This window comes from Leptopilina heterotoma, unplaced genomic scaffold, assembly GCF_015476425.1.
Source record: "Leptopilina heterotoma isolate Lh14 unplaced genomic scaffold, ASM1547642v1 Lhet_77, whole genome shotgun sequence".
Taxonomy (NCBI): Eukaryota; Metazoa; Arthropoda; class Insecta; order Hymenoptera; family Figitidae; genus Leptopilina; species Leptopilina heterotoma.
In genome coordinates this window covers 244760-268239 of record NW_025111177.1, presented here as the reverse complement: position 1 = coordinate 268239, position 23480 = coordinate 244760, and the positions used below count along the sequence as shown (strand labels likewise).

Below are 23480 nucleotides of genomic sequence, written 5' to 3'. Positions count from 1 at the left end.
TTTCTAAAGTAATATAAAATTCTTGAAAGGAATTTAATTAAGTTCCAAATTTTTTTTTAAATTCTTGTCAAAATTTTAATTATCTTCATAAATAATAAAATTCTTCTTCAACATTCTATTTTCAAGAATATTAATAATAATCTTCGCCAAATTTCAATTATCTTTATAAATTGTAAAATTTCTCGCCAAAATTGAATTATTTTCATACATTTTAATTTAGTTTTTGAATTTCAAAAAGGTTTGAATTTGAATGTTTTGAAAAAATTTGAATTCCTACGGAAAAATAATAATGATTAAATATTTATTTAAAAAAAAATTTTTTTTGCTATTTTCGAATAATTTTACTGTTGAAGAAATTCGTAATGAAATGTAATAGAACATTTTTTTTTTTTGAATATCTAATAATTTTTAGAGTGAATCAGAATATTCTTTGGGGAAAAAGTGAAAATTTTGTTTGGAAATCAGGAAAAAGTCAGGGAAAAAGAAAATTAAATGTTTGTATTGACACAAACATTTAATTTTCTTTTTCCCTGATTTCTAGACAAAATTTTGATTTTTTGTGAAAACAAAATTAAAATGAAATATTCTTTAGGGAAAAAATCAAAATTTTGATTTTTTCCTTTAAAGAATATTCAATTTTAATTTTCCTTTTCCCTAAATAATAGTCTTATAAGGAGAAGTTATCCAGAGAATTATTATATCGAGTGAGAAGCAAAATTACTTGAATATCTCGAGTGCAGTGATTTTAATAGAATTTCACTTAATATAGCAAGATAAAAATAAAAATAATAGTGAAATAAATTTTTGGGAGAAACAATCTATGAGTATAATATATAAGTGGCTCGAGTTTTGAATAATTAACCCTCAACCTCAGCCAAGATTCAATTTATGGTCCTCGAAGACTTTACAAGTTTAGATTTAGTTCCAGGCAGGTGGTTATTCAAACGTTTCGGGACTTGATGTTTGAACTCGAGATATTAACGCCTTCCTCGGCATGCTCTCGAATTAATTTTGGGAGTTTGACTAAACGCCGAAGGCAATCTCTAAATTTCTCAAACTTTCAAGCATATATCCTGTACTCGCGAGAGCAGCTCTCTTATACGTGGAAAATGAAAGCCAGGAATAATCAAAATGCAGATGCCAACTTGTCAAGGGCATTGTCCTTCTTGGTTTGTAATTTGACATGTATTCGAGGAGCACATTTGACATGTAGTGCTTCAACTCGGAGGAGATTCCTCTCAAAACTCTCTGCTTGAGAAAATCTATCTTTGAAATTCCATTATATATGTTTGAATTCGTCGAACCTTCCCTACTCTGGAAATTACTCCTCATAACTTATATTTGAAAATAGTTTTTGAATAGTTTAAATATTTATGTTTTCTATGCACTGAAAAAAAATATTCTTAATTTTAGAATATATTACTAAAATCAAGAATATTTTTTTTTATTGTTTCTATTTCTATTTTTCGGTTACTAATTTACTATTCCTTCGTTTTTTCCATTATTATTTATTATTATTATTATTATTATTATTATTATTATTATTATTATTATTATTATTATTATTATTATTATTATTATTATTATTTTATTATTTTTTTATTATTTTTTTACTACTTTTTTATTAGGTTTATTATTTTGAATATAATTTCACTATGAAATAATTTTCTAGCATTTTTCCGAAGAATTTTACTTACTTGGGCTGTGCAATTGTCTTTCACTGTCACTGGGGCTCGAAACTCGATGATCGATTGGCGATATCACCCTTAAATGCGATGCTGGACTCATTAGTCTTTGTGATGATTGTCCACTCGGCGAGGAAATTCTCGATTCTCTGAAAAACGACAATTTTCAAGAATTCTGTTATTTAGGAAATTTTTAATAAAGTTTGCCGCTAAAATTCAATTATTTTCAAGAATAACGAAATTTTTTGCAAAAATTCAATTATTTTCAAAAATTTTAATCAAAATCTAGACAAGAATTCAATTATTTTTAAAAATAATAAAATTTTTCGCAGAAATTCAATTATTTTCATAAATAATAAAGTTCTTCTCTTGAATTTAATTATTTTCATAAATAATAAAGTTTTTCTCTTGAATTCAATTATTTAAAAAAAAAATTGAATTAAATTCGTTGCAAGAATTCAATTATTTTCAAAAATAACAAAATTTTTTCTGAAATTCAATTATTTTCAAAAATTTTAATCAAAATTGAGGGATGAATTCAATTATTATCATAAATAAGACCATTCTTCGCAGAAATACAATTATTTTTTATAAATAATAAAGTTCTTCTTTTAAATTCAATTATTTTCCAAAACTTGATTTAAATTCGTTGAAAGAATTCAATTATTTTCGAAAGTAACAAAATTTTTGCAGAAATTGAATTATTTTCAAAAATTTTAATCCAAAAACCTGAATTAAATTCGTTACAAGAATTCAATTATTTTAGTAAATAATAAAACTCATCGCAAGATTTAAATTATTCTTAATACAATTTTTAATCAATTTGTCGAAAAATTCAATTACTTTTAAAAATTCTATTCAAATTCCTCGAAAAATTCAATTATTAAAAAAATTTTTATTAAAATTTTTTGAAAAAATTTAATTATTTAAAAAAATGTTGATGGTAATTTTTTAAAATAATTTTATTTTTAATATTTGATTTTTAATTATTAAAAATAATTGATTTAAAGAAAAATTTTAGTTAAAAACACTAAAAAAAAGGAATTTTAGAGGGGTTGTAAATCATTACAATTTTTAAAAATAATTAAATTTTGAAAGTTAAAATTAAAATCATTTTAAACAAATAGATTTGAAAGTTCTAAAAGAACTTTGTAAAAAATTATTAAAAATAATTGATTTAAAAAAGAATTTTAGTTAAAAAATTGTAGATAATTGATTTGAAAAATTTTATAAAATTCTTTTAAAAAATTCAATTATTTTTATAAATAATAAAATTCTTCTCAGGAATTCAATTGTTTAAAAAAAAATAACACAACTTTTTTGAAGGATTCAATTATATTTAAAATTTTTTATACAATTCTTCACAAAAATTCAATTATTTTTGAAATTTTTAATAAAATTCTTCACAAAAATTAAATTATTTTAAAAAATTACACACTTTTTATCAGGAATTCAATTATTTAAAAAAATTTTTCTAAAACTCTTTATAGAAATTCAATTATTTTTGAAAATTTTTATAAAATTCTTGACAAAAATTCAAATGTCATAAAAAAAAAAATTGTTTGCATAAATTCAATTATATTTAAAATTTTTATAAAATTCTTCACAGAAATGCAATTATTTTTGAAAATTTAATAAAATTCTTGGGAAAAATTCAATTATTATTATAGATAACAAAATTCGTCTAAGAAGTTCAATTATTTTTAAAAATAACAATTTTTTTAAAAAGAAATTCAATTATTTAAAAAAATTTTTGAAAATCTCTTCATAGATATTGAATAAATTTTGAAAAATTTTATAAAATTCTTGAAAAAAATTCAATTGTCATTAAAAACCAAAAATTCTTTGCATAAATTCAATTGTATTTAAATTTTTTTTTATAAAATTCTTCACAGAAATTCAATTATTTATGAAAATTCTAATAAAAATTTAATTATCATTATAAATAACAAAATTCGTCGTAGAAGTTCAATTATTTTTAAAAATAACAAAATTTTTAGCAGAAATTCGTTTATTTTGAAAAAATTTTAATAAATTTTCTCTATGGAATTCAATTATTTTTTAAAATTTTAATAAAATTCTTGAGAAAGATTCAAATGTCATTAAAAAAACAAAAATTCTTTGCATAAATTCAATTATATTGAAAATTTTTTATAACATTCTTCACAGAAATTCAATTATTTTTGAAAATTTTAATAAAATTATTTGTAAAAATTCAATTACAGAATTATTTCATTTGAATTTAATTTCAATTATTTTTAATACAATTTTAAATGAATTCTTTCGAAAATGCAATTATTTTGGAAATTTTATTAAAATTCTTCGGAAGAATTCTATTACTCTAAAAATTGTTGATATAGTTCTTTATAAAAATTCGATTTTAGAAATACTCAATTATTCATTAAATTATTTATTTTTGTATTTAAATAATTGAATTCTCGTAGAACTTTCTAATAATAATAATTAATTTAAAAAAGTATTTCAGTTAATAATTGGATAATAATTGAATATTAGAAGCTTTATATTATGAATTTTTAGAAATAATTAAATGATTTTTGATCAAATGATTTTTTAAATTGAAGTCTTTGAAAATTTTAATTTTTGTATAACTGTAATAATAAATTTTTGCTTTGAAATAAAATGAATATAGTTATGAATAATGTTATTCAAAAAATTTTAACAGCAAAGTAATTGAATTTTGGAAGAATTACAGTTATAATTTTTAGAAATAGTTCAATTTCCAAATACGGCTTTATATTAAAATCATTTAAAATATTTTAATTCCTGTGGAAAAATAAATAGGTATTTAAATTATATTTATTTAAAACAATAAATTTTTGTCTGAGACCTTTTAATTAGTGTCATACTTATCGCTGGAAAATGGAAATCAGTAAAATTTCGCAAATTCAGATTTAGAGTGTTCATTTCATTATTAATTGACACATATTTTATTTCTGGATTCATTACAAATTCATTTATTCATTCATTCACTATAGACTCTATCTTACAAGAAAATTTAAAATTATTTTCGAATTTTTAAAAATAGTATTTTTCCCCTTTTGAAAATAGCGACAGTTTCTTGCACATGTTCTATTATTATAAAATTTGAATAAATTTATCTTGAAAAAATTGATTTTTCCCTTTCTTTTTTCAATGCTATTTCACATGACAAATTTTGCTGACATGAAATGTCGGACGTTTTATCTACTTATTGTTGGAGAGATAAAATGCTAGGAAAATGTAACATCGGTGAAAATTGCAGTGTCGACTTGGAATTCAGGAAATATTCACATTATACTGAAATCAATATACACATTCACCAGTAGACTAACTGTGTAGCTACATCATCATCATCATTATCATCATCATGAAGAGATGAAAAAAGAAAAATTCTTTGTGCGGATTTTTCGGCTTTAGAAGAAGAAATATAGACGATTGTGCACCGCTAAATTCCACTTGATTCGAAATAATGACTCTCATTCATTGCTTTTTTGCCACCATTAGCCTGAAATCCTCTTATATTCAGAAGCAGACTACTCGAACCATTCAAAAATTCTCATTACTAATGCATGCGCCCCTTATGCTTTTTTAGGGATTAAATTATTCTTCGAAAATTCAATTATTTCAGCTATTCGCATTTATTTTTTATTGTAACTTTTGTGACATTTTATTATCACTGAAAGAATTTAATCACTAAACGAACCTTTCGATTTTTTTTTTCTATATTTATTCAAATTTTCGGATTAAAAATATAATTTTGAATTTACGGAACTTTATTTATTATATTATTAATATAAATAAATAAAGAAATAAAGAAAGAAATAAAGAAAGAAATAAATAAAGAAATAAAGAAATAAAGAAATAAAGAAATAAAGAAATAAAGAAAAAAGAAAGAAAAAAAGAAAGAAAGTTCCATAAACTTCGCATTAATCAAAGAATAAAGAATTCGCGTTATTTTTAAAAATAACGCGAAAATCTTTGAATTCAAAGAAGTGATTAATTTTAATGTTTTTCGATGCAATTAATTAAATAAAATTGAATACTATGAAATATTCTCGACATAAAAATTGCGATAAAAAATTCATTACCTGAAAAAGAGGAAATATTTAACAGAATATAAATCTTGGAAATGGAACATAACTTTTTTAGAGATTTGTTTTCTTGACCGTTTTCTTTAGCTTTGAGAGGATGAAGAAAAAGAAAAAGAACCGAACGGTCGGGTTAATTTCAATGCTAATTGCAGTCGTTATTGGACACTTGTTTAAAATTCCTCTTACTCTATTGTTTAACTTTCATTTACTTTATTTGCCCTGTCAATATTTCTTTGTCCTCCACGTAATGTTTCTTGCGGTTTTGTCAAGCGGCCCGAGACTAAAATACTAACATTTGAGCATTGATCCTTAATTTTATATATTTACTGAATCTTTACTTCTTCAAGTATTTTCTAAATGAAAATTAAATTTAAAAAAATTTTTTTATTATAATTTCTAAATTAAATTAGATTAAAAAAATGGAATAATTTTTTTTTAAATTTAGAATTAATTACAGTTTTGAAAAATTTATTAAATTTCTTGGCAAGAATTCAATATTATTATTTATTATTAAAAATATGAAAATTCTTTGCAAAAATTCAATTATTTTCAAAAATAACAAAATTTTTATCAGGAATTCAATTATTTTTAAAAATTATCATAAAATTCTTTACAGAAACTGAATTATTTTCAAAAATTTTAATAAAAATTCTTGGGGAAAATTCAATTCTCATTAAAAATAACAAAATTCGCAGCAGAAATTCAATTATCTCCAAAAGTAACAAAATTTTGAACAGAAATTCAATTATTTTCAAAAATAACAAAATTTTTATCAGCAATTCAATTATTTTTGGAAATTTTTTCAAGTTCTTCACAGAAATTCAATTATTTTTGTAAATTTTATTAAAATTCTTGTCAAGAATTCAATTATTTTTCAAACTAATAAAATTCTTCTCAGAAATTCAATTATTTTTTTAAATTTTAATAAACTTCTTGTCAAAAATTCAATTATTATTATGAATAACAAAATTCTTCGCTTAAATTCAATTATTTTTAAAAATATCAATTTTTTGTCAGGAATTCAATTATTATAAAAAATTTTCATAAAAGTCTTCGCAGAAATTCAATTATTTTTTAAAATTTTATTAATATTCTGACAAGAATTCAATTATCATTATAAATTTTTAAAACTCTTCACTGAAATTCAATTATTTTAAAAAAATTTTCAGAAAATTCTTTGAAGAAATTCAATTATTTTTGTGAATTTTAATAAACTTCTTGTCAAAAATTCAATTATCATTATAAATAACAAAATTCTTCGCAGAAATTCAATTACTGTCAAAAATAATAAAATTCTACGCAGAAATTCAATTATTTTCAAAAACATTTTTAAAACTCTGGTTAAGAATTCAATTATCTTTATAATTGGCCAAAATTCCTGTCTGAAATTCAATTATTTCAAAATATTTTAATAAAATTCTTGTTAAAATTTCAATTTTTTTCAAAAATTTTAACGCCATTCCTTGAAAGAATTCAATTATCTTGATAAATAATAAAATTCTTTCGATAAATTCAATTATTTTCAAAAATTTTTATAAATTTCTTCACAAAAATTCCATTATTTTTAAAATTTATTAATAATCTTCTTGATTATCATTATAAATAACAAAATTCTTCGCTTAAATTCAATTATTTTTGAAAAATATCAATTTTTTATCAGGAATTCAATTATTATAAAAAATTTTCATAAAAGTCTTCGCAGAAATTCAATTATTTTTAAAAATTTTATTAATATTCTGACAAGAATTTAATTATTATTATAAATACCAAAACTACAAAGAAATTCAATTATTTTGGAAAATTTCATAAAATTCTTTACTGAAATTAAATTATTTTTGAAAACTTGTATAAAATTCTTCGCAAAAATTCAATTATTTTCAAAAATAACATTTGTAGGGGTAATTCTTTTATTTTGAGAAAATTTTAATAAAATTTCTCTATAGAATTCAATTTTTTTTCAAAACTTATCATAAAATTCTTCGCAAAAATCCAATTATTTTCAAAAATTCAAATGAATTTCTTTGTCAAAAATTCAATTATTTTTAAACTCTTTAATGAAATTCCTTGAAAGAATTTGATGAATTGTGAAAATTTTGATAAAAATCGTTGATTAAAATTTAATTATTTTCATCAACTATTTTAATAAAATTCTTCGAAACAATTCAATTATTTACAAAAACGTTAATAAACTTTGACTTAAGAATTGAATTATTCTCCAAAATTATAAAAATCCTTCGAAGTAATTCAGTTCTTTTTCTTTACAATTTCAATAAAATTTCTTGATAAAATTCAATTATTTTGAAACATTCTATTAAAATTCCCTGAAAGAATTCAATTATTTGTAAAAATTTTGATAAAAGTCTTTAAAACAATATTCAATTATTTAAAATTTAAAATTTTGAAAGTTTAAAAAAATTAAAATGGCAGTAACCATTTTATCAATTTTTTTTTTCAATTCAAAAATGTTATTGTAAGAAAAATTTAATTTTTCCTTCAGTGGTCCACTTATTTCTTTTTCAGATTTAGATACAGAGTAAAATGAATTTTTTATTTCCAATAATATTAAATACTAATAAAACTAATAATTAAAAATTAAAAATAAAACTACTAATTAAATTTAATTCAATTTGGAAGTTATGAACATATTTCAAAAATAAGTTAATTTAATTAAAATAATTCATTTAATTATCCCTGGCAAATATTATTAATTCATCTCTTCACAAGTAGAAAGATGATTTTCTCTAATGAGCGTGAATATTTAACGGATTATTAATATAAGACACTTGTACATTTTTAATATTTGAGTAAATTCGGTCAAGTATTAATAATAATTATCTCATCTCGCAAAAAATATGAATTTTTTCCCACTTTTTATTAAAATTGTTATAAACCTTTTTTTTCCAATTTTTATAAATTAAATCAATAGACAGAAAAAGAAAAAAATTTACTGAAAATGAGAATTCAATAAAAACAAAACAAAAAAGATTAATTTTTTTCCAATTTTTTTATAAAAATTTTATAAAAATTTGTTTTACAATTTTTTTAAATTAAATTAAATCAATAAACAGAAAAAGGAAAAAAATTGCTGAAAATGAGAATTCAATAAAAAATTAAAAACAAAACAAAAAAGATGAATTTTTTTCCAATTTTTATAAAAATTTTATAAAAATTTGTTTTCCAATTTTTTTTAAATTAAATTCAATCAATAAACAGAAAAAGGAAAAAATTTGCTGAAAATGAGAATTCAATAAAAACAAAATAAAAAAGATGAATTTTTTTCCAATTTTCAAATTTTATAAAAATTTTTTTTTCTAATTTTGATAAATTAAATTAAATTGAATCAATATAAAAAGGAAAAAATTTGGTGAAAATGACAATTGAATAAACTTACAAAGCTGAATTGAGCCGTACATCACCGCTGCTGGCGGCTTTTAAAATCTGCGAGTTAATTAGAGCTCCATGCTCTGATTGTTTCGTGGATTGTGGTGTCGATTGATGAACCAGAAGTGGCTGCTGACGATGGCTGCTTCCACTGTTTCGTGGAAGCGGAAGTGTCGACACTTGGGTTGGCGGGGACTGAGTTAGACTTTTCTGCGGTAATTGCGAAGTGCTTACCGCTCGAGACGGAAGTGGATCCCGGCCAATAACCGATCCAGATTGGGACGCTGTAACAAAAATTCAAACGGCTCTTGTCAACCAAGGAAACAAATATTCACAGTTCGACGCTAAACAATGTATAATTATAATAAATGGTAATTATATGGAATACAGACTTTGTGCAAGACAATTCATTTTAAAAAAAAAGTAGCACTAATTCAATTACTGTTTTCAATTATATTTAAATTTTTAAAAGCGATAAAATTCTTAGAAATAAAATGTTTTTGGTTTGTTTGCCCTAATTGCTTCAAGCCATTAGGGCAAACAAACCAAAAACATCTTATTTCTAAAAATTATTATTTTCTACAATTTTTAAAAAATAATTGCTTTAAAGAAGAATTGAAATTCTTCGTTAAAGCAATTATTTTTAATAATTTTTTACCATTAATTGTATTAGAATTTTTTTGAAAATAATTTACTTCCTGAAGAGAATTTTATTATTTACGAAAATAATTGAATTCTTGTGAAGATTTTTATTACAATAATAATTATAATAATAATAATAATAATAATTATTATTATTATTATAATTATTACAAAAAAATAATCGCCATCCCATGAAAAATTTAATATAATTTACAAAGATAATTGAATTTCTGTGAAAAATTCTTATGAAAATTTTTGAAAAAAAATTGAATTCTATAGAGAAATTTTATAAAAATATTTTAAAAATAAATGAATTCCCGCTATAATTGTTATTTTTGAAAATAATTGAATTTTTCGAGAAATTTTAACAGAATCTTTAAAAAGTAATTGAATTTCTGCAAAAAAATTTCTTATATTTTAACAATAATTGAATTTCTGCGAAAAATTTTGATATTTATAATGATAATTGAATTTTTGACTAGAATTTTATTAGAATTTTGAAAAATAATTAAATGCATGATAAAAATTTTGTTATTTTTGAAAATAATTAAATTTCTGAGAAGAATTTATTTATTTATTTATTTATTTATTTATATGTGTTTACGGGCACAAAGCCCTTTTGTACAAAGTACTTAACAATATATTAAAACTAATTAACAAGAAGTTAGCGTAGAGAAAGTTCAAACATTATTATTTTCGAAGATTGCTAACTTTAAATTCCTGACAAATTTGCTCATTGGTGTTGTAAAAAAATCTAAATTATTATTAGCAAGTAAGTTTGCTGCTTTACAAATTCTATGAATAGGTGAATTCTCACCATACTCTGTTCTATGATAACCTAACTTAAACAAACCACTAACTCTCCTCAAATTACGCGATGGTATATAAAAATTAATTAGTTCAAGCAATTCAGGACAAATGAATATTCCATTTACAGTTTTGTATAAAAATAGAAGATCAGAATATAAGAATCTCGTCGATAAATCCTGAATTCTGAAGTGCGATCTCAGCATACCATATTCATGACTATAAAAATCGTGATTTACATTTGCCTTATAGGCTAAAAAACGCAAGAATCTGTTTTGAATCTTCTCCAATCTATCAATGTGGACATCATAATAAGGCCTCCAGGCAATCGATGCGAACAAAACAGGCGATCTAACTAAAGAAAGATACAAAGTTCTAATAGCTGTTATGTTGTTAAACATCGATGCATTTCTGGTCACAAAACCAAGAGTCCTGAGAGAATTCTCAGCTACATGATCTATATGTTTAGTGAAATCGAAAGTAGATTGTAAAATTACTCCAAGGTCACGAACCTCCCCCACTCTATTTAGAATAGAATTGCCAATTTTGTAATTAAATAATTGCGGTGATAAAGATTTTGAAAAAGTGATTACCGAACACTTCTTAACATTTAACAAGAGTTTGTTAGTTAAAGACCATTTATATAATTTATCAATGTCTTTTTGAAAGTCCTCGGCATCAGCTGTGGAATTGATAACTTTATATAATTTCATATCATCCGCAAATAAAAGAAATAAAGAGTGTTTAAATAAAGATGAGACATCATTTGTAAATAAAATAAATAAAAGTGGTCCGAGGTTCGAACCCTGAGGCACTCCCGATGTAGCATAAAAAACATTTGAATAGTCGTGATTAACACGAACTGTGAGCGTTCTGTTTGATAAATAGCATTTTACCCATAAAAGAAAATTTTGAGAAAGCCCAAAGTCCCTCAGCTTTGCCACCAGAATATCGTGATTTACCTTATCAAAAGCTTTTGAAAAATCTGTGTATACAGCATCAACCTGGAGGCCTCGCTCAAGATTGTTAAGTATAAAATTAGAAAATATACACAAATTGGTTTCCACAGATCTGCCTCTAACGAAGCCGTGCTGTTCGCCTATAATGAAATTAGACAACTGAAAATAAATTACATCAAGTACTAAACTCTCAAATACTTTCGAGATTGCACTGAGTATAGTAATCGGTCTGTAATTTTTTACTTGATCTTTAGATCCATCCTTATAGACAGGAACAATAATTCCCTTTTTCCACTCAGAAGGAAAAGTGCATGTAGACAAAGACATATTAAATATAATATACAAAGGTTCCAAAAGAGGCAAACGGCAAGACTTCAAAAAAAGTGGTGGTATATCATCCAGACCTGGACCCTTATTTATATTTAAATTTTTGAGCTTTTCCATAATTGATTGCTTATCTATAGAGAAGGATTGCAGAATAAAAGAATCATTCAAGTAGTTCGTTGAGGTTGACGGAGTCGTAGATGTGTCATATACACTATTAAAAAAATTGGCAAAGATATTTGCAATGTCGAAATTATTGTTTGCCATTATATCATCATAAAACATAATATTAGGGAGTCGATTATCTTTGCGTAATTTGTTTACATAATTCCAAAATTGTTTTGGGTCATTTATAATTGAATTCTATAAATTTCAAAAATAATTAAATTTTTAGTGAAGAACTTTATAAAAATTTTTTAAAAAAATGAATTCTTGCTATAAAAATGTTATTTAGAAAATAATTGAATTTCTGTGAAGAATTTTGATTCTTATAATAATAATAATTGAATTCTTGACAAGGTTTTTAAAAAAATTTTTGAAAATAATTGAATTTCAGCAAAGAATTTTGTTATTTATGAAAATAATTGAATTATTGCTATGAATTTTAATAAAATTTTTGAAAATAATTGAATTTCAGCTGAGAATTTTGTTATTTATTAAGATAATTGAATTCATAACAAGATTTAAAAAAAAAATTTCAAAATAATTGAATTCTTAATAAAAATGTTGTTATTTTGAAAAATAATTTAATTCCTGCCAAAAAATTGGTTATTTTTAAAAATAACCAAATAAATAATAAAATATTTTAAAAAATAATTGAATTTCTGTGAAGAATTTTCATAAACTTTTCAAAAATAATTGAATTCCTAATAAAAATTTGGTTATTTTGAAAAATAATTGAATTTCTGCAAAAAATTTGGTTATTTTTGAAAATAATAATTGAATTCCTGCGAAAAATTTTGTTATTTACAATGAGAATTGAATTTTTCACAAGAATTTCATTTAAATTTTCAAAAATAATTCAATTTCTGTGAAGAATTTGATAAAAATTTTTAAATATAATTGAATTTATGCAAAGAATTTTTGTTTTTTTAATGACATTTGAATCTTTCTCAAGAATTTTATGAAAATTTTCAAAAATAATTGTATTTCTGTGAAGAGTTTTACAAAAATTTTTTTTAAATAATTGAATTCTTGCTAAAAATTTTGTTACTTTTAAAGATAATTGAATTTCTGCGAATAATTTTGTTATTTATAATGATAATTGAATTTTTCCCAAAAATTTGATGAAAATTTTCAAAAATAATTGAATTTTTAGTGAAGAATTTTATAGAAATTTTATTAAATAATTGAATTCTTTATAAAAGTTTTTTTTATTTTTAAAAATAATTGAATTTATAAAAAGAATTTTATTATTTATCAAAATAACTGAATTCTTTCAAAGAATTTAAATAAAATTTTATAAATTGATTAAAGATTTCTACAATTTTTAACTAAAATTTTTTTTGAAATCAAATATTTTTAATAATGTTTTACAAAGTTCTTTCAGAACTTTCAAATCCATTTGTTTACAATGATTTTAATTTGAAACATTTTCGAAATTCAATTACTTTTAAAAATTGTAATGATTTGTAAGTCCTCTAAATTTTTTTTCTTTTTAAAATGTTTTTAACTAACTTTTTTCTTTAAATAAATTATTTTCAATAATTAAATAATTTGAAATTAAATATTGATTAAAAATATCTTATAAAAAATTATATAAACATTTTTTTAATATAATTTAATTCTTTCGAAGAATTTTAATAAAATTTTTTTAAATAATTTAATTTTTCGAGGAATTTTAATAGAATTTTTAAAAGTAATTTAATTCCTGCTAAAAATTCAATTATTTATGAATAAAATTGAATTTCTGCCTAGATTTTAATTAACATTTTTGAAAATAATTGAATTTCTGAGAAAAATTTTATTATTTTTAAAAATAATTGAATTCTTAACGAAAATCTTTAAAAATAATTGAATTCTTGTGATGAATATTAGAAGTTATGAAAATAATTAAATTTCTAAGAAGAGTTTCGCTATTTACTAAAATAATTGAATTATTGACAAGAATTAAAAAAAAAATTTGCCGAAATAATTGAATTTTGGAGCAGAATTTTGATATTTTTAAAGATAATTGAATTCTTGACAAGATTTTTATAAAATAATTTAAATTCTGACAAGAATTTTATTAAAATTTTTGAAAATAATTGAATTTTGTAGAAGAATTTTATTATTTATAAAGATAATTGAAATTTTGACGGAAATTTCATTGCTTACAAAGATAATTGAAATTTAGACGAGAATTTAAAAAAATTTTTGAAAATAATTGAATTTTAGCGAAGAAATTTGTTATTTATCAAAATAATTCAATTCTTGACAAGAGTTTTAATGAAATTTTAAAAAATAATTTAATTTCAAGGAAAAATTTTGTTATTTATTAAAATAATTGAATTTCGGCAAATGAATTTTATTAAAAGTTTTTAAAATAATTGAATTGATGAGAAAATTTTTATTATTTATAAAAATAATTGAATTCATGCGAAGAATTTTAATAAATAATTGATTTTTTTCGAAAAATTTTATGAAAATTTTGTTTACACTGAAAAAAGAAAAAAAAGATGTAATTGTTAAATTAATTTATTGGCACGAATCAATAGGATTTTTTCTGCAGAAGTTAATTTCTTTTTTCAACATTATTATTAAATTTTGAGAAATGGAGAAAAAATAGTCACGACGAATTTAATATAAAAGTGAAAGAGAATTTCTTTTTCCGTCAATGGTAGAGGGAAATTTTTGATTAAATTTGGCTTCTGAAGTCGTCTTCTTTTGCGCGCAGAAAAAAGAAAGGAAAAGACATGAGTGGCATCGAGAGATTCGCGTCGGCGATTAGATGGTGAGTTGCCTCCTTTGAGAAAAAGGAGTCTAATTACGTGACTTACAAACCGGGAACTGCGACTTCTGTAATTATCCTCCGTTGCTGGCAAAGTAAAATTTCACTGTCCACCTCACTCTCTTATTAACCCTTGTTAAACTAATTTCACTCCTTCGTAATGAAATAGAAGAGAAAAATGTATTATTATTAAAAAAAATAAAAGATTTCCAGAAATAATAATCAGTCCTTTTCTCAGACATTAAAAAGTAGCAAAATATTTTTACAAGTTTGCTCGTAAAAATATTTTACAATTTTTTTTGTAACTTTAACTTTAAGACACGAAAAAAAAATTGTATTTTATTCGATTAAAAGTATATTAAAAAATTTTCCCCTTAATCCAAAAATATCTTCAAATTGAAAGTTGCTAATAAAATTCTTAGAAAAAAAAAAAAATTCTTCTTCTCAATAAAATTTTTCGAAAGAATTCAATTCTTCACATAAATGACGAAATTCTTCTAAAAACTTCAATTATTTTCAAAAAATTTAATAACATTGTTCCTAGGAAATCAATTCTCTTACTAAATAAAAAAAAAATGCTTTGCAGAAATTCAATTATTTTCAAAAGTAATAAAATTCTTGGTAAAATTTCAATTATTTATATAAAAATAATAAAATTCTCAAGAATTCAATTATTTCCAAAAAACAATATTTTTTACTTGTTTTAAAAAATTATTCCTAAGAATTGAATTATATTAAAAAATAATAATATTCTTCTTATAATTTCAATTACTTTCAAAAAATTTAATAAAATTCTTCGCAAAAATTCAATTCTTTTCAAAATTTTTAATAAAATTCTTTGCAAGAATTCAATTATTTTCAAAAATTTTAGTTAAATTTTTCTTAGGATTTTAATTATTTTAAAAATTTTTTATAAAATCTATAGCAACAATTCAATTTTTTTTTATAAAATTTTGTCAAAAATTCAATTATTTTCAAAAATGACAAAACTTTTATAAGGAATTCAATTATATTTAAAATTTTTTTTACAAAAATCTTCATAGAAATTTAACTTTTGAAAATTTTAATATAATTCTTAGAAAAAATTCAATTATCATTATAAATAACAAAATTCTTTGCAGAAATTCAATTATTATTATAAGTATTAAAATTTTTGACAGAAATTCAATTATTTTTGAAAATTAAAAAAAATTTTTTTTTTTCAATTATATTATTTTTTTCAATTATAATTATTTTAAAATTTTTTAAAATTTGGTCTAGGAATTTAATTATTTACATAAGAAATAAAATTCTTTGAAAAAGTTCAATTTCTTAAAATTTTGTTTGAATTTCTTTTAAGGAATTTATTATTAAAAAATATTCAATTATTTAATAAATTAATTATTTTTGTATTTAAATAATTGAATTCTCGTAGAAATTTTAACTTAATAATTGATTTAAAACTGAATTTCAGTTAAAACTTCAGTTAATAATTGAATATGAAAAGCTTTTTTTAATAAAATGTTCCAAAAGAATTGAATTATTTGAAAAAAAATGTTGATAAAATTCTACGCAAACATATTTTCATAAATAGTAAAAATATAACAGGAATTCAATTATTTACAATTGTTTTATAAATTTCTTGGCAATAATTTAATTATTTTTATAAATAATAAATTTTTTTTAAGAATTCAATTATTTTCGTAAATAATAGAACTCATCGCAGATTTTCAATTATTTTTAATACAATTTGAATCGAATTTCACGAAAAATGTAATTATTCTTAAAAATTTGATTATTAAAATTCGTCCGAAGAATTTAATTAATTAAAAATTTGTTTATAAAATTGTTTATGAGAATTCAATTATAAGAAATATTGAATTATACAATAAGTTACTTATTTTTGTATTTAAATAATTGAATTTTCTTATAAAATCTGATTTGAAAATGAATTTTAGTTAAAATTTATTTGAAAAAAAACTATTGATGCTTACGAATAATTTTACAATATTAAAGAAATTCGTAAATGTAATATTTTTTGTAATAATTCAATAATTTTGAGAGTAAATCAAAATATTCTTTAGAGTTAGGAAAAAAAATGAAAAAGTGAAAATTTTGTCAAGAAATCTGGGAAAAAGAAAATTAAATTTTTGTTGGAACCCTGCATTGAATTTTTGCTATCAAGTCGCCATTTGAAATCAATATATTTTTAGTTTGTCGGTGAAAATTGATGGATTTTTTATGAAAATCTGCACTTGACAATATTCAAAAAAAAAATTCAATTTACATGACATTCTTGGCTGACAAGCAATTTCTCGTAAACTTGAGTGGATTCTCGCACCGAATCTGCCTGTCTCGTATATATTGCATTTATACGTCAACGGTAAGCGCCATTTGTCTTACGTTCTGAATTCCGCCACTTTACTGGAGCGTTATGCATTCTCGCACGGTGGGGAATCCCATAAGTGTCCGCAGTCGGCATTATAGATATATATATAGATACAGAAGAAAGGGACAAAAAAATAAGTCGAGTAACTGAAAAAGGGAAACGAAAGAAAACTTTTCTCAGATTCAATCTCAAGAAAAGTTTCGGGGACAAAACTTTCGCTAAATCTCTATTTCCATCCGTTATACGATTTGAATTTTCTCGTCGGCACTTTTAACTTTTGGGAAAAATTTCAATTTTGTTACTAAAATAAACTTTTTCTAAATTTTAACTTGTTGACAAATTTTTTTTAAAAAATTACCAAATTTCAACAAATTTTAATTAAATAAAGAAAAATACTTCCAAATTTGCGAAGAAAAGGTATTTTTTTTAATGAAATATAAAATTGAAATATTTATCAGAGTTGGCATATAGATCGAGAAAATCGGAAAATTAAATTTAAAAAAAAATTTTTGAAATTCCGTACAAAATAACTGAATTTTTTAGTATATATTTAATTATTTCAATAGTTTTAACGCAATTCTTCGAAAAAATTCAATTATTTTTAAAAACATCCAAATTCATTCAAGAAATTCAATTATTTTTAGAAATTGCAATTAAATTCTTTGCGAAATTCAATTATTTTCATAAATAAAAATATTTATCAGAAGAATTCAATTTTTTTGAAAATAATAAAATTCTTCGCAGAAATTCAATTATTTTCAAAAATTTTTTTCAATTCCTATTATGAATTCAATTATTTCTAAAGATTACAAAATTTTGCTTAGGAATTCAATTATTATCGTAAGGAATAAAATTTACTGCAATAATTCAATTATTTTCAAAAAGTTAAAAAAAATTCTTCTCAAGAATTCAATTATCTTCATAAATAATAAAATTTTTTCACGGGAATTCAATTATTTACAAAAAATTTAATAAAGTTCTTTGCAAGAATTCAATTATTTTTATACATAAAGCAAAATTCTTCGCCAAAATTCAATTATTTAAAAAAATTTGTAATAAATTTTTTGCCAAATTTTCAATTATTTCCAAAAAATTGTTCTCAATTGAATGATTTGCAATGTTTAATATATTTTCATAAACTTTCCCAAAAGAATTTAATTATTAAAATAAAAATTTAATAACATTCTATGCAAATATTTAATTATTTTCTTTAAAAATAGAAATTTCAATAGAATTCAATTTGTTAAAAAAACAATTTCCATAAAATTTGTCGAAAAAAACAATTATTTAAACATTTTTAATAAATTCTTCGTACGGATTCAATTATTTAAATAAGTAATAACAGTTGTCACGAGAATTTAAATTATTTTCAAAAGTAATAAAATTCTTCGCAAGCATTCAATTATTTTTATAAATATTTCAATTCTTCTCAGGAATTCAATTATTTTCATAAGTAAAAAATTTCTCTTTTGGAGTTCAATTATTTTCATAAATAATGAAATTCTTCAGGGAAATTCAATTATTTAGAAAAATTTAACAAATTCTTCTTAGAAATTCAATTATTTTAATAAATAATAAAATTCTTCGCAGAATTTCAATTATTTAAAAAAAAAATTGAATTCTTTGCAAGAATTCAATAATCTTTATAAATAATAAAATTTATCACGGGAATTCAATTCTTAAAAAAAAAAGTTTAATAAAGTTTTTTGCAAGAATTCAATTATTTGCATAAATAATAAAATTCTTTTCAGTGAATCAATTATTTTTTAGAAACTTTAATAAAAATCTTTGCAAGAATTAAATTTTTTTTTATAATAATAAAACTTATCGCAGGATTTCAATAATTTTTTATTAGTTTCTCAAAAATTATTATTTAAAATTTGATTAAAATGCGTCAAAAGAATCCAATTATTTGAAAAAAAAAATATTGACAACATTTTTTATTAGAATTTTTTAATATAATTATGTTTAATTTTTAATTATTTAATTTATTAACAATAATCGATTTAGAGAAAAATTTTAGTCAAAAACTCCAAAAAAAAAAATAATTGAATTTTGCAGGAGTTTGAAGAAATTGTAATTTTTGGAAATAATTAAGTTTCGAAAAAGTTTTTAATTAAAATCATTGTAAATAAAAATAATAAATTGATTTGAAAATTCTCTATGAACTTTGTCAAAAATTATTAATGAATTTACAATTAATTTAATGAAGTTTTTTACAAGAATTCAATTATTTGCATAAATAATTAAATTTACAATGAATTTAATAAAGTTTGTACGCAAGAATTCAATTATTTGCATAAATAATTACTTTATAATTAATTTAATAAAGTTTTTTTTTCATTAAAATTTTATTATTTATGCAAATAATTGAATTCGTGCGAAAACTTTATTGAATTAATTGTAAATTTTATTATTTATGCAAATAATTTGAATTTTAAATAAAAATAGAATTAAATTCTTAGATAAATGTACTGGAACAATTTTTTAAATATCTTTTTAGTATATTTTGAGTATATTCTCAGAGCGAATCAGAATATTCTTTAGGGAAAAAATCAAAAATTCGTCTGGAAATTTTGATTTTGATTTTTATTTCTCGCAGAGAAAAACAAAATTTAATATTGTCGAGGCAATTCTGACATTAAATTTTCAGTCTTTAAATTTTCCTTGATATGATGAAAATAATGAATGAGAATTTTATGTATATATTTACGAGGGGCATTATTTTCGCGAACAATTCGCTATCGAACGCTTTTGAGAATTTAGATAACGACACTCTTGCGATGATAAATTGTGATTGTTTGCCAACGAGCGCAGTCCTTTATGCGAGAATAATCTTGATCTATTTAAATTTTCACTTTGCCATTAATATTTCTTTCGGGAAAAGTTGAGTTTTCCCCTAATAGTTATTATATATAATATTCTTCGTATTCATTCTTTCATTCATTCATTCTCTCCTCACATAAAGTCAGTTACTTTTTTTTAAAAAAATTTATTATACTTTCAAAAAACGTTCAAATTTAAATAATTTTGAAGCAGTTTTCAATTGTATTGTATAAAATATAAAAAAAAAACTTTCCCAGGAAGCAAAAAAAAATTTTTTTTTCTCGTTTTCAGTTCATTTATTTACTCTTTCAAAAAAAAGCGATGCACAATTTTTTTTTTTATTGTTTAGCCAAGAGCATTTGCGAAGCGTCAAATTGATTGATTAAACTATTAGGTGAAATGGAATGTTTAATCTGATCATAAATGTTGATTTGGAGGCATATACATATATATATGATGTCGTGTTGCAATAAATTTTATTGCTTTCGCGGAATCGAAGAAAGGTAATAATCGATTATTCAAATTTATAATGCAGTTTATTGTCACATTTTCCGTGTTCATAAAAATTTATAACTTTCACCATTGCATTTTAAATTTTAATTCTGATATATGTATATTTCAAAAATTTATCCCGAACGCGCGACTGTTAAATTTAAATTACTTTTGTACATAAATCTTCGAGAAATGGTTTTTTATTTGTAATATAATGTATGTATGTATCAAAAATTCTTTTTTCGATTTTACTTTTTAAGAAGATTTTTTTTTTATTTCTTTTCTATTCTTATTTCTTTTTTTTATTTACTTCCATTCCTATTTCTTTTTTCTATTCATTTATGTTTCTTTCTTTTATTTATTTGTACTTCTTTTTTTATTTATTTCTATTTTTTTATTATTTCTACTTCTTTTTTTATTTATTTCTATTTTTTATTGTTTTCTATTTATTTTTTATTGTTTTCTATTTATTTTTTTATTGTTTTCTATTTATTTTTTATTGCTTTCTATTTATTTTTTATTCTTTTCTATTTATTTCTATTTCTATTTTTAATTTTATTTTTTTTTATTATTTATTTAATTTTTTGATTCTGCTTTTTTAAAAAAAAAATTGTTTACTTATTTTTTTATTCTCTTCGGTTTAATTCTATTTATATTTTTATTTCTATTTTCAATTTAATTTTTTTTTTATTTCCATTTCTTTATATATTTCTATTTTAAATTTCATTTTTTATTTATATTTCCATTTCTTTATATATTTCTATTTTCTATTTTTTCATTTTATATTAAAAAAATATTATGAATTAAAGTTCTTTTCAAGTGACGAATCAATTTTTTTCCTTTTGCTTCGAGAAAAGTACTGAAAAAAATTTGATTCACCAAAAAAAGTTATTTGTCTATATTATCGAATAAATATTTTATTTTTAAGACAAAAATATTTTTACGTAACTTATAAGCAATATTTGACGAAAAAAAGGAAAAATTTCCAAAAAAACCCAAAAAAAGACTGAAAATTTCCAACTATATAATCGGACAATAAATTTAGCACGTGTCTGACTTTAAATGCTTTATCTACTGAAATTTTAGAAGCGCAAGCAGCAAGTGGAAATGTGCAAAATGGTCAGACATGGAAAATCAGTTTTTGCTTGCACTCCTGTAATTTTTATTCATTTATTATTTTTTTTTCCTTCTGTATTTTATAATTAAATTTTATTTTATAATATTTTTCGAAAATAATTCAATATCTGCAAAAAAATTTTCGAAGCAAATGAGTTACAGTGAAAAAAAATTTATTTGATTCAAATAATCGATTAAATAATTAAATAATAATAATAATAATAATAATAATAATAATAATAATAATAATAATAATAATAATAATAAAATATTATTTGATTCAAGTAAATAATTTAATTGATAAATGTCAATTAATTAATATAATTAATTAATTTGTTATTTGAATAAAATAAATTTTTTTTCTCAGTGAAGTGAAATTTTTATCTCTAAAAACCTCAAATTAATAGTTTTCAGGAATATGAATTTTTTTCTATAATTTTACTTTTCCTGCAAATAATAAATGTTAGGATATTATAAAAGTACGTATTCTGTGCAATAAACTTTTAAAATTTTAATTAATATGAAAATGACAAAGCTTAACTTCAAAGAGTGAAAAATGTACTCTTCCCAGTCTCACCTGTTGTTTCTATACTTTTTTTTTCTTCTTATTTTATTTATTCGCCGGAGAAGAGATCTTTAAAACTTCTACTTAATTATAGAAAACTGTTTTTTAAATTATACATCTTTATTGTACTACTTTGTTCAAAGACATATTTTTGTGTATTTTTTTTTTTTTGCAAGAATTTAATATAATTTTTAAAACAATTTTAAATAGCAGAATTTAAATTATATTCTCAAAAATATTGATAAAAATTTATAAGCAACATTTTCAATTATTTAGAATTTTTCGCACGAATTCAATTAATTTCAATAAAATTTTTCTAAAAGAATTCAATTGAATTCTTTTATAAAATTTTATTTTATAAAATAAATAAAATTTTATTTTATAAAATAAATAAAATTTTATTTTATAAAATTCTTTTCAAGAATTTACTTTGAATAAAATTTTATTTTATAAAATTCTTTTCAAGAATTTACTTTCAATAAAATTTTATAAAAGAATTCAATTCAATTCTTTTATAAAATTTTATTGAAAGTAATTATTCTTAAAATTTTTTCAGAAATTTCAATTATTTCCCAAAAATAAAAATAAATTTAAAAAATAAATGAATTTAATTCTTTAAAAAAAAAATGGATATTATTAAGATAATTAACATTTGGCGAATTTGGAGTGAGGAAATGAAAATTTTGCTTTGCGGCATATCGCCTTTTTGAAATGGATAGAAAAAAATATTAAGTAATATGGAAAAGGGAGAGAGGGAGAGAGATAACAAACGAGAAAAGCTCGGGGCTTACACTTGCAGAATGAATATTAACGTTGCTGGGTTAGTGCAGTATGAATTTGTGTGCAGTGCCATGTGCGCAGTGACTCACGTGGCAGGAGAGTGTAGCAGCTTTCATTTGAAATGCATGAGCTTCACGAGAGATTCCCATGTATTTCATGAAAGCACACAGTTGTCAACCCCCTGAAACATGGGGCAAAGGCTGACACGGTGGCAATGTTGAGTTTCTATCATTTCATGGGCGCCGATAAAGGAGCAAAACGCTTTGCACCTCTTTACCATTTTTTTTTTTTGCCTTTTCTCTTATTCTCTTCTCTTCTCTTATCTTATCAATTCCAATAAACGATTGTTTTTTTGTTTTTTCCAGAATTCACATTTTCTTTTCAATTCTTGTACTTAATTTGTGAATTTTTAAAGTTTTACGTATTTTGACTTGTACTAATTACAGGCTTCGCACTCATCTACTATAACCTACTATTTACTACTTTTTCTACGTTAACACTACTATTTAGGTACT

The 23480-nt window shown here is 21.2% G+C and overlaps 2 protein-coding genes across 6 annotated transcripts in view; both read right to left on the bottom strand.

Moving 5' to 3' along the window:
• LOC122510889 overlaps positions 1 to 23480 on the bottom strand; it is a 300548-nt gene that overhangs the window by 54003 nt on the left and 223065 nt on the right. For all 4 annotated transcript variants that reach the window (XR_006302471.1, XM_043625837.1, XM_043625836.1 and 1 more), the window contains exons 11-12: positions 9168 to 9441; positions 1698 to 1834 (exon numbers count right to left, since the gene is read on the bottom strand). Coding sequence is in view for 3 of the 4 variants with exons in the window: in XM_043625837.1 (XP_043481772.1) it covers positions 1698 to 1834; positions 9168 to 9441 (411 nt within the window). In the remaining variant the exon portion in view is untranslated. The remainder of the gene's footprint in view (positions 1 to 1697; positions 1835 to 9167; positions 9442 to 23480) is intronic.
• LOC122510891 lies at positions 10479 to 12000 on the bottom strand. Of its 2 annotated transcripts, XM_043625841.1 has the most exons (3): positions 11809 to 12000; positions 11569 to 11705; positions 10479 to 10961 (listed from the first exon to the last, which is right to left on the bottom strand). In XM_043625841.1, exons 1-3 carry the CDS (start codon positions 11890 to 11892, stop codon positions 10958 to 10960), a joined length of 225 nt encoding a protein of 74 aa, XP_043481776.1. In that variant the 5' UTR covers positions 11893 to 12000; the 3' UTR covers positions 10479 to 10957. The 2 variants fall into 2 exon arrangements, with proteins under 2 accessions (XP_043481776.1, XP_043481775.1); XM_043625840.1 differs by having other exon boundaries at positions 10479 to 11705.

Bases quoted from the DNA above. Each gene is read 5' to 3' on its own strand.
- LOC122510891 (XM_043625840.1), bottom strand. From the start codon at position 11,319: ATGAAATTATATAAAGTTATCAATTCCACAGCTGATGCCGAGGACTTT.